The sequence below is a fragment of the Dermacentor albipictus genome, unplaced genomic scaffold (genome assembly GCF_038994185.2).
Source record: "Dermacentor albipictus isolate Rhodes 1998 colony unplaced genomic scaffold, USDA_Dalb.pri_finalv2 scaffold_14, whole genome shotgun sequence".
Taxonomy (NCBI): Eukaryota; Metazoa; Arthropoda; class Arachnida; order Ixodida; family Ixodidae; genus Dermacentor; species Dermacentor albipictus.
In genome coordinates, this window is record NW_027225568.1 from 7,655,567 (window position 1) to 7,667,934 (window position 12,368).

The window sequence follows — 12,368 nt, forward strand, 5'->3', positions numbered from 1 at the left end:
AGCGCAGACGCGCCAGCAATCGTCTATACGAAGCGGCTCGCCTGACTGGCGTGTTTACTCATCGCTACTTACGGCACCGACAAAACTAACCGTATTTTCACTTAAGAGAAACATAAATGTTGAAGCATTGATTGTGCTGATGAATTTAGGCGCTTTATTACGAGCTGCGGACGCATCGGCAAGTGCCCTCGGCCTCGGATAGACGGCCGGCGAGCTAGGCCTACACAGTCTCCCAGCGGTCGCAAGCTCGCCTGGTATGCTTGTTCTCTTGCGTCGGCGCCATTGAAATCAAATGTACTGCAATTTAAGCGTGAGAAAACTGTGTACGTGTTGCGCCGAATAACATAGGCGCTTCGTTATACTAGCTGCAAGCGATCGTGTCACAAGAGCCACCGGTGTCGGATTCGATGGCCGAGCGAGCTATGCCTGCTGGCTCCTATCATCGGTGGCTGCCAACGGAGCCGTTACTGCTAACGCGGCCTTGCGGAAACACGTCTCATTACTCGCATAGGCGTGTATATATTGTCATCGTTTGTTTCAAGCAAGAGAGCTGTGCATATACGTTTGATTTCACTTTCTGTTCGAAGTTATACAGCATTCCCAACTTCCACGCAGGGGCCGTACGACAGATCGCACGGAAAATCGCACCATGTGTCTCGCGCGAGATAACTGGCACGATTTTGTGTGCGATTTGTCATATGACCATTCGCTTCTGCAACCGCGTTCAACAGGTTCTCAGCAGATTCCGCCGCATACAGCGTCATATCGAACGCCGCGCATTCGGCCAACTTGCTGGATATGGTCGCACGACTGCCGCGTCGGTCGAAAAGCCGCCGCCAATAACAGCGCCGCTGGCGTGTACGTCCTGGCCACGTGGCAGACCCGGCGGGGCGGAGCCGGCGACAAGGCCCTCGTCGCTCCGATCGACCCCGTGCTTTTTTTTTTTCCCCGCCCTGGTCGAGACCACGGTGGAAGATTAAACTTTTTTTCCTTCCACCGTTCCACTGTTTCGTGTTGTTCACGTAAAGAATAAGATCGAGCCAAGTGTCAGTCAACACAGAACGCCGTTGCTTTATTTTCTCCACTTATATACGTTGTGGGTAGGAGAGGGAACACGTTTAAGATAGCTTTCGAGGGCATGTTCGTTGGTTCGATCGTTAGTGGGCATGTGCAGTAATGCCGAGTTGAACATGATGTGCATGTCTTTATAAAACACGATACATCCTCTTTTCTGTATAAACACGAAAGTGAAAATATTATCGAAAGATATTACGAGGGGTTACGAACATTGCTTAAAATTGCTGTCGTATTGGAGGCGCTGTGGCGGTCTTCTTTGCCGTGTTGATCTCCTCAAAAGCGGACTTTCATTTGATATCGCCGGTGCACCTCCGTTTGATGACGTATGTTCGTTTACAATGCCGTCGTTGTCGCTTTCGTCGTCCGTGGAATCTCCGGTGGATGACTCCATGCTGAAAGGTTCGGCTGTCGCAAGAAGGTGCTGCCGGTTCCGACGCAGAATTTTGCCGTCTTCTGTCTCTACTCGGTAGGACCTTGGTTGCTCCGCTCGCATCACTCTGGCTTTGGCATCCCATCGGTCTCCGCGCACTCGCACGACTTGTCCTTTCCGCAAAGGAGCCAGGGAGCGTCTCGGCTGTTCCGTCTGTCGATGCTTCCTCACGGACGTGCTGGGTACTTCCGCAAAATCCGGCAATGGCGTTCGAAGCCGTCGACCAAATAGCAGTTCACCCGGCGATCTGCCGTCTTCCAGCGGACATGACCTGTAACTGAGCAATCCGAGCCAGAAGTCCTCTCTTCCTTCGGTTGTCTTTTTAAGGATTCTTTTTACCACCTGAACCCCTTTCTCGGCCAAGCCATTTGAGCGTGGAAACCGCGGGCTTGAAGTGACATGCTTGAAATCGTATCTTTCTGAAAAGAGCAGAAACTCGCGGCTGGAGAATTGCGGTCCGTTGTCAGTGCACACTTCTTTTGGTATGCCGTGTCTAGCAAATATTGCGCTTAGTTTATCAATCACACCGGCTGCTGACGTGTCCTGCAACTGCTCAACCTCGGGAAAATTAGACAACGCATCATACGCACAAAGATACGATTTTCCAGCGTACTGGAAGATGTCAACACCAATCCTACACCAGGCATGCGCAGGAACTGGGCGGATAAGAAGGGGTTCGCTGTGTTGCTTGTAAGCGTGTTTCTGGCATACTGAGCATTTTTTAATCACATTTTCGACATCAGTGTTCATACCGGGCCAGAAAACCAAACGACGCGCACGTTCTTTGCACTTATTTAGTCCCATGTGGCCTTCATGGATTCTTCTTAACATTTCTTGGCGCATGCTGGTTGGCACCTCGACCTTGCACCCTTTTAGTAGCACCCCGCTTACGGCTGACAGTTCACTTTCGAAATGCTTAAGCCGTCCCTGCACAGGTTGGTTCTTCTGAAGGCACGTGACGACACTATGCAAGTAGCTGTCATTTCGCGTTTCTTTTGATAGGCGCTCTAACGTGGCATCGCTTACAAGTGACGATACAACACCTACGGCGTGAATCTCGATGTCTTCTTCTGCTTCATCCTTTTGCGGTTTTCCTACAGAGGCACGCGACAGCAGGTCTGGCAGCAAGAACTGCTTTCCTGGAACAAAATGCAGAGTGAAATTGTATTTTAGCAAACGTAGAAAGAAGCGCTGCAGTCTCGGGGGCATGTCAGCAATTGCCTTTTGCGAAATATTGATCAGGGGGCGGTGGTCTGTTTCAAGGATGACCGTGCATCCATACACAAAATGGTGAAATTTCTCGCACCCGTATACCACAGCCAACGCCTCCTTCTCAATCTGTGAATATCGTTTTTGAGTTTCGGTAAGTACTCGGGAAGCATACGCAACAGGTTTCCAAGCGTCCCCGTAACGCTGTAGCAATGCTGAGCCGATGCCATTTTGCGATGCATCCGAAGCTATTTTAGTGTCACGCATCGGGTCAAAGATAGCCAGAACTGGCTGGCTACTTAAAGTTGCACAGATATGGTTCCATTCTGTGGCGTGGTTATCCGTCCAATCGAAAACACTGTCTTTTCTTATCAGGTCTCGGAGTAACTTAGTTTTTTCTGCGAGGGCCGGTACAAACTTAGCGAAATAGTTGACGACACCTAGCATTCTATGAACTCCTTTCTTGTCCCTCGGTGGTGGTAGATGTAGAACTGATTCGACAGAATCAGGGCTTGGCCGTATGCAGTTTTCGGAAATAACATCGCCAAGAAAAGAAATTTCTGGCACGCCAATTTCACATTTTGAAGCATTGAATGTTAACCCCGCCTTACGCGCGGACTGAAGGACAGCTCGTAGCCTTTCGTCGTGCTCTTTTCTTGAAGAGCCCCATACTAGGATGTCGTCGACGTACACACATACACCAGGAATTCCGTCAAAGATCTCGTTCATGTACCTTTGAAATACTTCGGATGCTGACGCTATGCCGAAAGGAAGCCTGAGGAAACGATAACGCCCAAACGGGGTCGAAAACGTGCAGATTCTGGATGTTTCTTCATGTAACGGTATTTGATGAAATCCAGATTTGGCGTCTAGTCGTGAAAAATATCGTGCTCCCGCAAGCTCGGCTTCTATGTCATCGCGACGAGGCATCTGTAAGTGCTCCCGCTTGAGACCTTCATTAATTTTCCTAGGATCCATGCATATACGTAGCTGACCGTCCTTCTTCTTGACGATAACTAACGGACTTACCCAGTCTGTTGGCTCTTCCACCTTGGCAATGATGCCTGCCTTGGGCATCCGGTCGAGTTCAGCCCGCAGTGGTTTCAGCAGCGCGAGGGGTACTCGTCTAGCCATCTGGACCGTCGGTACGGCGTCTTGTCGCAACACCATTTTGTGCAGCCGCTGAAGGCATCCGGTGCCGGTGAAGACGTCGTTGTATTCCTGCATGAACTCTGTAGTTCCCTTTGTCGTCATTGCATCAACCGACCTGACGAAGAGCCCCAGGCGCTCGCTTGCTTCGAGACCAATAATCGCGCGCCCCTTCTTTACAAGGAAGAAGTCGACTTCAGTAGCCGTCTTGCCAACTGTGACCTTCAATCTGGCTACCCCGAAGTGCTTGATGATTCCTCCCCCATAGGAGCGTAGTACTGCATTACTTTCTCTTATTTGTGCCGCGCGCTGTAATGCGCGGTACATAGCATACGGCAGAAGGTTCGCTTGTGCGCCGGTGTCCACTTTCAAGGTGATGTGCTTGCTGCCGACTAGTGCTTCTGCTACCCAGTCACGATGGCTTTTGACAGTATCTACCGATACGTCGAGAATCGTGAAGTCTTCGTCGGCATTGACTTCTGCCACTTGCCTGTTGCTCTTGCATTGCACCGCAAAATGGTTCTTGCCTCCGCATCGTCTACAGGTGCGTCCAAACGCCGGACAATTCCTCAAGCCGTGCTCCCGACCACACCTACTGCATTTAAATACTGGGGATGCAACAGTTTCCTTTGGCCTTGCTTGGATATGGTCAACTTGGCGCTGTTCGCGTGCCCAAAGTTGATTTTGTGCATCTGACAACTCCGCGGATTTGCACACCTGCTCAGCTTTCGTCAGTGTCAATTCCTTGTCTCTTAGCAGCTTCTGGCGCACTTTGTCGTCGCTCGTTCCAAATACAATTTGGTCGCGGATCATTGAATTTTCCATTACGCCAAAGTTGCACGATTTCGCCAGGTGCCTCAGGTCCCTTGCGAATGGCTCAAAGGGCTCACCTTCTGCTTGGACTCGTCGTCGAAATAGGTACCGCTCATGTATTTCATTCACCTGCGCTGCGCAGTACTCATCGAATTTCTTGATGACGGTCGCATAGTCCATTCTTTCGGCGTCTTCAGTGAAAGTGAAGTTGTTGTAGATTTCCAACACATCTTCACCTCCCAAACTGAGCAGTAGGGCAGTCTTCGTGCTATCATCCCGAGGCTTGTCTCTTGGCACCGAGGCTGCTAGGAAAAGCTCGAATTTTTGCTTAAAAAGCTTCCATTGTTTGGCAATGTCGCCACTCAGGCGTAACGGTTCAGGAGGCTTTAAGAATTCCATCACGGGTGGCGGCCCACTTCTGACACCATGTTTCGTGTTGTTCACGTAAAGAATAAGATCGAGCCAAGTGTCAGTCAACACAGAACGCCGTTGCTTTATTTGCTCCACTATATATACGTTGTGGGTAGGAGAGGGAACACGTTTAAGATAGCTTTCGAGGGCATGTTCGTTGGTTCGATCGTTAGTGGGCATGCGCAGTAATGCCGAGTTGAACATGATGTGCATGTCTTTATAAAACACGATACAGTTGAGACGCTGGTCTCTTTCGCCGCTGACGGTGGCACACAAATCGACTACAATTTGTTGCTGACACGAAATAACTTATGTAATAAAGTGACCCCGAAAGTGTGCATGTTATAAAACGTTGCACGAGATAATCGTTGACGTGCTTTCTACTCGGAGCGGTCAGCGCAGACACCACAGCAATCGTCTTTGCGAAGCGGCTGGCCTGACTGGCGTGCTTTCTCATCGCTACCAACGACGTCGGCAAAACTAATCGCAGTTTTCACTTAAGAGCAACATAAGTGTTCAGAGGTAGATTTTGATCACGAATATAGGTGCGTTATTACGAACTGCCGACGGACCGCAAGGGCTGTCGGCCTCGGATCAGACGCCCAGCGAGCTATAGGCCTATATACCGTCTCCCAGCGATCGCAAGCTCGCCTGGCTGGCTCGTTCGCTTCCGTCGGCGTCGATAAAATCAAATGTGTAGCAATTGAAGCACGGCATAATTGTGTACCCGTTGTGCTGACTAACATGGGCACTTCGTTACGAGCTGCATGCGATCATGTGGCAAGCGCCACCGGTCTCGGCATTCGACGGCCGAGCGAGATACATGCCTGCCGGCTCCCAGCCATCGGCTGCTGCCAACGGAACCGACACTGTGAACGCTGCCTCGCGAAAACAGGTCTACGGTGTTCGCATACACGTGTTTATAGTGTCATCGTTTGTGTAGAATGAGATAGCTGTGCAAACACGTTTTGTTTCACTTTCTCTGCGAAGTTACGCAGTATTCTGAGCGTCCACGTAGGGGCGCCGGTTCTGGGCGCAGCTACGCGCTGTTCGCTCATACGTACCTTGTGTCCCGAATCGCCATATGCGGCTAGTCGCACACGACGCGCCGTACGACGGGTCGCACGGAAAATCGCACCATATGTCTCTCTCGCGTAAAGGGACGCTCAAATGATTTTGAGAATTTTCTGCAAACGTACGGAGTCGTTAGAGTAGGTCCTTCTGATCACTAATGCACGCATCTGAGCGCTCCGCGTAAAGCGTGCAATTTATTAAAAGGTTTTAAAAACGGACATCGCTGCCGATCGCAGCACACTGCTTGGCGGAATTTCCAGCCGCCCCAACCCATATGACGTAAATCTCCCAATTGACGCCATGTGGGCGAGTTATCCGAGTGGTTGCCCAGGGTGCGTCATCGATAATTTTTCCACCTTTATGGTCAACAAATTATGTTCGTAATAGTTGGCATGTTAGTTCATTTGTGTCTATAAAAAGAAAGTAACAGAAAAAAAATGCACAAGAACAATTTCACACTACACTTAAGCACTTCCGGCACACAGCAAGCGTCGTCTGCTTGTGTTACAACGTGCTCCATTTTGACGAGAGCTCCGTGGTCTGAGTCGGTATCAGTCTTTTCGTGAGCACCATCATTCGACTTTGTTGCGTTGTGGGCTGTAAACGTAGCGAGTGGCAATATGTCAAGCGGCAACATCGTGTTCCTCTGCAAAGCAGCAGACGAGCGCAGTGGCTGCAGCGCATCGGACTGCCGCTATCCGATCGGCGCCGGGATTTGCGTGTTTGCGGCCGTCACTTTACATGGGGAGATTACTAACACAACAGCGTTTCGTGAGTCCGGTATTCGGGGAAACGCAAGCGCAAGGAAACTGACTCTGGCCGTTTGATCGTGCCGTTTCACAGGATGAGCAGTAGCGCAAACGTGAATGGTGTGAAGTATAAGGGGCTTTAGAATGGTCTGCATGGTGCAGCCACCTGGTGACACAGAACTAAACCAAACTGAGTAGCAATAACAAAGTTTATTCTTTGCCGCTGGTGTAAATTTTTCGCAGGAGTGTAATGGTTAACAGGTTGTTTTTGTAAATATTTAAAGTGTTTTACACTTACAGCAATATTAGCTCTTTGTTTGGCTCATTAAGGTCTGCGCCAATGGGTGGCTGGACCGTGCAGACTGATCAGGCAGCTCACATACGCCAACGCTAAGGTTCCTTCATCAGCTTTCATCGCTACGGTTCCTTCATGCCTCCAACTATCCGTCGAAACGTCCAGCTCACCTGTGGTTACCGGAATACGAGACACATTCGGCGCTGCGACAGAATGCTCGCAACGCACGCTGCTTCGATAGCTGTCACTTGGGGCTGACTGTTGAGCAGCTGGCGGAAAGTTTGGAGAGGCTTCGCGCGGTCGCTCCTTGAGAACACAGAGCCAGTGAAGGCGGAGCTTAGCCCCGATCAGTCAGCGAACGAGTTGAGGAGAAAATACATGACTGTAAAGGAGGGTAACTTGTAATCGTCCGTAGCTGTCTTAATATGAAATGTTTCACACAAATTGTGGTGTGAATGATTAACTTTAGCTGTACCCTACGCGTCTACAAAATTTGTCCGAACGGTTTCAGGGGCCCTTTAAGAGCTGCGCTCTAAAATATCCCGCGAAACATCACGTCTCTTCCTATAAGCGCAAGACAGCGGGACAAAAATTTGCAAGAAAATACGCACCGCAGTTTAAGGTGCAGAGCAGCTGACTTCCCGAAACAGTAGACCACGCTTGGGCATTCTGGACATGTTTCGAGGCGAGAGCGCTGGCAACTCCACTAACCGCGCTGTTAAGCGCAAGTGACGCTTTGAAAATTTTGTCGTTATAGGTCAGGCGCCCAACTTTTTCTCCAGGTTTCAAAGCAAGGTATTTGAACCAAATGACGTGCGCGGTAGCAGAAAATCATCATTTCCTACGTCGCTCCATATCTGCGACGGCAGGCGCCACTAATTGTTACCACGCACCAAACTTTCTTTTTTTTTAATTATGGGGTTTTACGTGCCAAAACAACTTACTGATTATGAGGCACGCCGTAGTGGAGGACTGCGGAAATTTTGACCACCTGGGGTTCTTTAACGTGCACCTAAATCTAAGCACACGGGTGTTTTCGCATTTCGCCCCCATCGAAATGCGGCCGCCGTGGCCGGGATTCGATCCCGCGACCTCGTGCTCAGCAGCCTAACACCATAGCCACTGAGCAACGGGTACACCAAACTTTCTTGGATATTCCGGCAACCATGTGGGTGGATTCCTGCGCAAAAGTATAGTGAATTTCTAGTTCACTGTAGCAAAAGGCACCGTTCAGAAGGCCCCGGAGAACGGTAGGGGCGGTGTCACGGTAGGTTTGCTTGCCAAGGCTAGCGGAATCTCGCGACGCTCCCTCCTGATATTTTCTTTCCTCCATGGTTGACCTTCTCTGGTAGGTGCTACAGGTTCTGTGTATAGTGTGCATGTACTGACTGGGATACATAGCGCAAAAAATTACACAGGGACAAGCAGAACACAGGACGAGCGCTCGTCCTGTGTTCTGCTTGTCCCTGTGTAATTTATTTTGCGCTATGTATCCCAGTCTGAATGCATCCCACCAACACGCCCAAACTTCTTCCCTGCTAAAGTGCATGTACTGGGCTCGTCTCGTATAACATCGTCCCCGCGCGCTGTATTCTGTATGGGCGAGTGAAAGCGTGCGACGGTGAGCTGAGGATGGCGGCTCAATCTCGCGCGCGCAAGGGAGGAAAGTGGGAGGGGGGCGGAAGTGCGCCGTCTTCCCGGTGGGTCTGCTCCGGCGGCTGCTGCGTTGGCACAGCCACGTGAGTCAAGAGAAAGCGATCTGCGATGCGGACAGTCTAGGCGTCTATGCACACCGAGGGCCGATAGCTTCGCGTGCGCTACAGCACCCACACCCTTGCGCGCCACCCGCGTTCACGAACTGAGACGTCACTGTAACCTTTTTGTGAATACGGGCTCTGCTGGTCGACCTAAGCACATGGTGCTTTTCTGTCGACCGCGTAGCCAGTGTGGCTCACTTCAGAAGCGGCGCCACAAAAAAGTACGGACAGGAAATGACGCGAAATGAAAAGCGCCTGTGTATCATGTCATTTCGTGTTCGTGTTTTTTTTTTTTTCTGGCCGTTTCTAAAATGAGCCTGTTCAAACTCGCCCAACTGTCAGTTCTTAGCTTGTGTAGCACAACCACAGAATAGCCTATATTAATCTATCTCTCACACTGTGCAACATAATGTGAGCATTCATCATCATCAGCAGCAGCAGCATATTTTATGTCCACTGCAGAACGAAGGCCTCTCCCTGGGATCTCCAATTACCCCTGTCGTGCGCCAACCGATTACAACTCGCGCCTGCGAATTTCTTATTCCATCACCCCATCTAGTCTTCTTCCGTCCTCGACTGCGCTTCCCTTCTCTTGGCATCCATTTTTTAACTCTAATGGTGCACCGGTTATCTATCCTATGCATTACATGACCTGCCCAGTTCCATTTCTTTCTCTTCATGCCAATTAGAATATCGGCTATCCCTGTTTGCTCTCCGATCCTCACCGCTCTCTTCCTCTCTGTAAACGTTGCGACTAACATTCTCTGTTCCATCGCTGTATGCGCGGTCCTTAACTTGTTTTCGAGCTTCATTGTAAGTCTCCAAGTTTGTGCCCCATATGTCGGCACCGGGAGAATGCATTTATTGTACACCTTTCTTTCTAATGATGGTGGTATGCTTCAAGTCAGGATCTGACAATGTCTGCCGAATGAACTCCAACCCATTTTTATACTTCTGTAAGTTTCCTACTCATGATCAGGGTCCTCTGTGAGTAATTGATATATGTAAACGCATTTCTTCACAGACTGTGGAGGCTGACAGGCGATCCTGAACTCTTCTTCCCTTGCCCGGCTAATGATCATTATCTTTGTCTTCTGCATATTAATCTTTAACTCCACTCTTATACTCTCTCTGTTCAGGACCTCAATCATTTGATGTGACTCGTCCCCAGTGTTGTGGAACAGGACAATGTCACCTGCAAGTCGAAGGTTGCTGAAATATTCTTCGATGATCCTTACTCCTAATCCTTCCCAGTTTAATAGCTTGAATACTTCTTTCAAACACGCCGTGAATAGCATTGGAGAGATGGTGTCTCCTTGTCTGACCCCTTTTTTTTACAGGTATCGCCCTACTTTTCTTCTGGAGAATTAAGGTAGCTGTGGAATCCCTGTAGATACTTTCCAAGATATTTACGTAAGCGTCATGCAGCCCTTGATAACATAATGTCTCTATGACTGCGAGTACTCCACTCATTCAAATGCCTTTTCGTAATCTATAAAATCCATATATAGAGGATGATTGTACTCTGCGGATTTCTCGATTTCCTGATTGATGACATAGATGTGGTCCATTGTAAAGTATCCCTTCCTGAAGGCAGCTTGTTCCCTTGGTTGACTAAATTCCAGTGTTGACCTTTTCTATTGGAGATAATTTTGGTAAATATTTCATATAATACTGGGAGTATGCAAATGTCTATAATTTTTCAATTCTTTATTGTCTCCCTTTTTGTGGATGGGTGTAATGTTTGCATTCTTCTAGTTTTCTAGGACATTTGCGGTCGATAGACACTTCGTATAAAGAGCCGCGCCAGTTTTCCAAGCATTATGTCTTCTCCATCTTTGATTAAATCGACTGTTATTCCATCTACTCCTGCCACTCTTCCTCGTTTCATGTATTGCAAGGCCCTTCTTACCTCATCGCTAGTTATAGGAGGAGTTTCTGTATCCTGTTCATTACTGTTTGTAATGGAGGTATCCTGACTCCTCCGGGTACTGTACAGGTCAGTATATAATTCTTCCGCTTCTTTCACCATACCTTCGAAATGGTTGATAATATTACACTGCTTATCTTTCTGCGCATACATCTTGGTTTGTCCTATGCCAAGATTCTTTCCCACTGATTTCAGGCTGCGTCCATTTTTACGGCTTCTTCACTCTTTCTCACGTTATAGTTTCGAATATCACTTATTTTGGCCTTTTTGATCAGTTTTGACAGTTCCGCGAATTCTATCTGATCTCTTGAGTTGGACACTTTCATTCTTTGTCGTTTCTTTATTAGGTCCTTTGTTACTTGGGAGAGCTTACCTAGTGGTTGCCTTGCGGCCATACCTCCCACTTCAATTGCTGCTTCTGAAGCCAGTCTACTTATGGGTTCATTCATTGCCTCTATGTCATCTTCATCTCTCTCATCTAAGGCTGTAAATTTGTTTGAAAGTGCCAACCTGAATTGGTCAGCTTTTTCCCTTATTGCGTCTAGGTTGGCCTGTTTCTTCTTGAGCAGTTTTGTTCTTTCTCTCATCAAATTGAGGTGAAAGCCCTCACTTACCATTGATCACTGCATTTTACCCTACCTATCATTTCTACATCCTGCACTGTGCTGGCATCGGCAGAAAATATGAAATCAACTTCATGTTTCACTATTAGGGGCTTTTTCAGGTCCACTTTCTGTTGTTACGTTTCCTGAAAAAGGTGTTAATTATTCTCAGCTTATTTCTTTCTGCGAATTCTACCAGCATCTCTCCTCTATCGTTTCCATATTCGACTCCGTATTTGCCAATTGCTTGTTCACCAGCCTGCTTTTGCCCCTTTTTGCATTGAAGTCACCCATGAGTACAGTATACTGAGTTTGCACTTTTCGCATCGCTAATTCAACATCTTCATAAAACTGCTCTATTTCTTCATCATCGCGACTGGAGGTTGGAGCGTAGGTTTGTACTACCTTTATTCTATACCTCCTATTTAGCTTTGTTGCGACTACTTCTACCCTCTCATTAATGGTGTAGAATCCGTCAATGTTGCCGGCTATGTCCTTATGGACTAGAAATCCTACTACGAACTGCTTCTTATCTGGTAGTCCTCTATAGCAGAGGACGTGGTCATTCTTCAGCATTGTATAAGCTTCACCAGTTCTTCTAACCTCACTAAGGCCAATGATATACCAAAGAATGCCGGACCGTTCCTCAAAAAGTCCTGCTAGGCTAGCTTCACTCGAGAGCATTCCGGTGTTAAACGCGCCAAGGGTCATTTTTTATTGGTGGCCTGTCCGGGTCCAGAGATTCTTAGCACCCTCTGCTGTGTTACAGGTCTGACCGCCGCCTTGGTCAGGTGCTTCGCAGCTGCTGGGGACTGAGGGCCATTGGGTAATTGAATGAGTCATTTGGGAAGGAGTGGCCGAATGCTGTACCA

At 48.6% G+C, this 12,368-nt stretch overlaps 1 protein-coding gene across 1 annotated transcript; it reads right to left on the reverse strand.

The window, feature by feature from the left end:
* Window positions 1–1,050: 1,050 nt before the first annotated feature.
* LOC139051760 (uncharacterized) lies at window positions 1,051–5,314 on the reverse strand. The gene is made up of 2 exons (XM_070528763.1): window positions 3,746–5,314; window positions 1,051–2,646 (listed from the first exon to the last, which is right to left on the reverse strand). Exons 1-2 carry the CDS (start codon window positions 5,300–5,302, stop codon window positions 2,602–2,604), a joined length of 1,602 nt encoding a protein of 533 aa, XP_070384864.1. The 5' UTR covers window positions 5,303–5,314; the 3' UTR covers window positions 1,051–2,601.
* Between the last annotated feature and the right edge of the window lie 7,054 nt (window positions 5,315–12,368).

Excerpts from the sequence above, each read along its gene's own strand:
- LOC139051760 (XM_070528763.1), bottom strand. The coding sequence starts at position 5,302 with ATGCACATCATGTTCAACTCGGCATTACTGCGCATGCCCACTAACGAT. Across the intron at positions 2,647-3,745 it reads TGGAAGAGCCAACAGACTGG|GAAAGCAGTTCTTGCTGCCA; the intron begins GTAAGTCCGTTA and ends ATTTTGTTCCAG.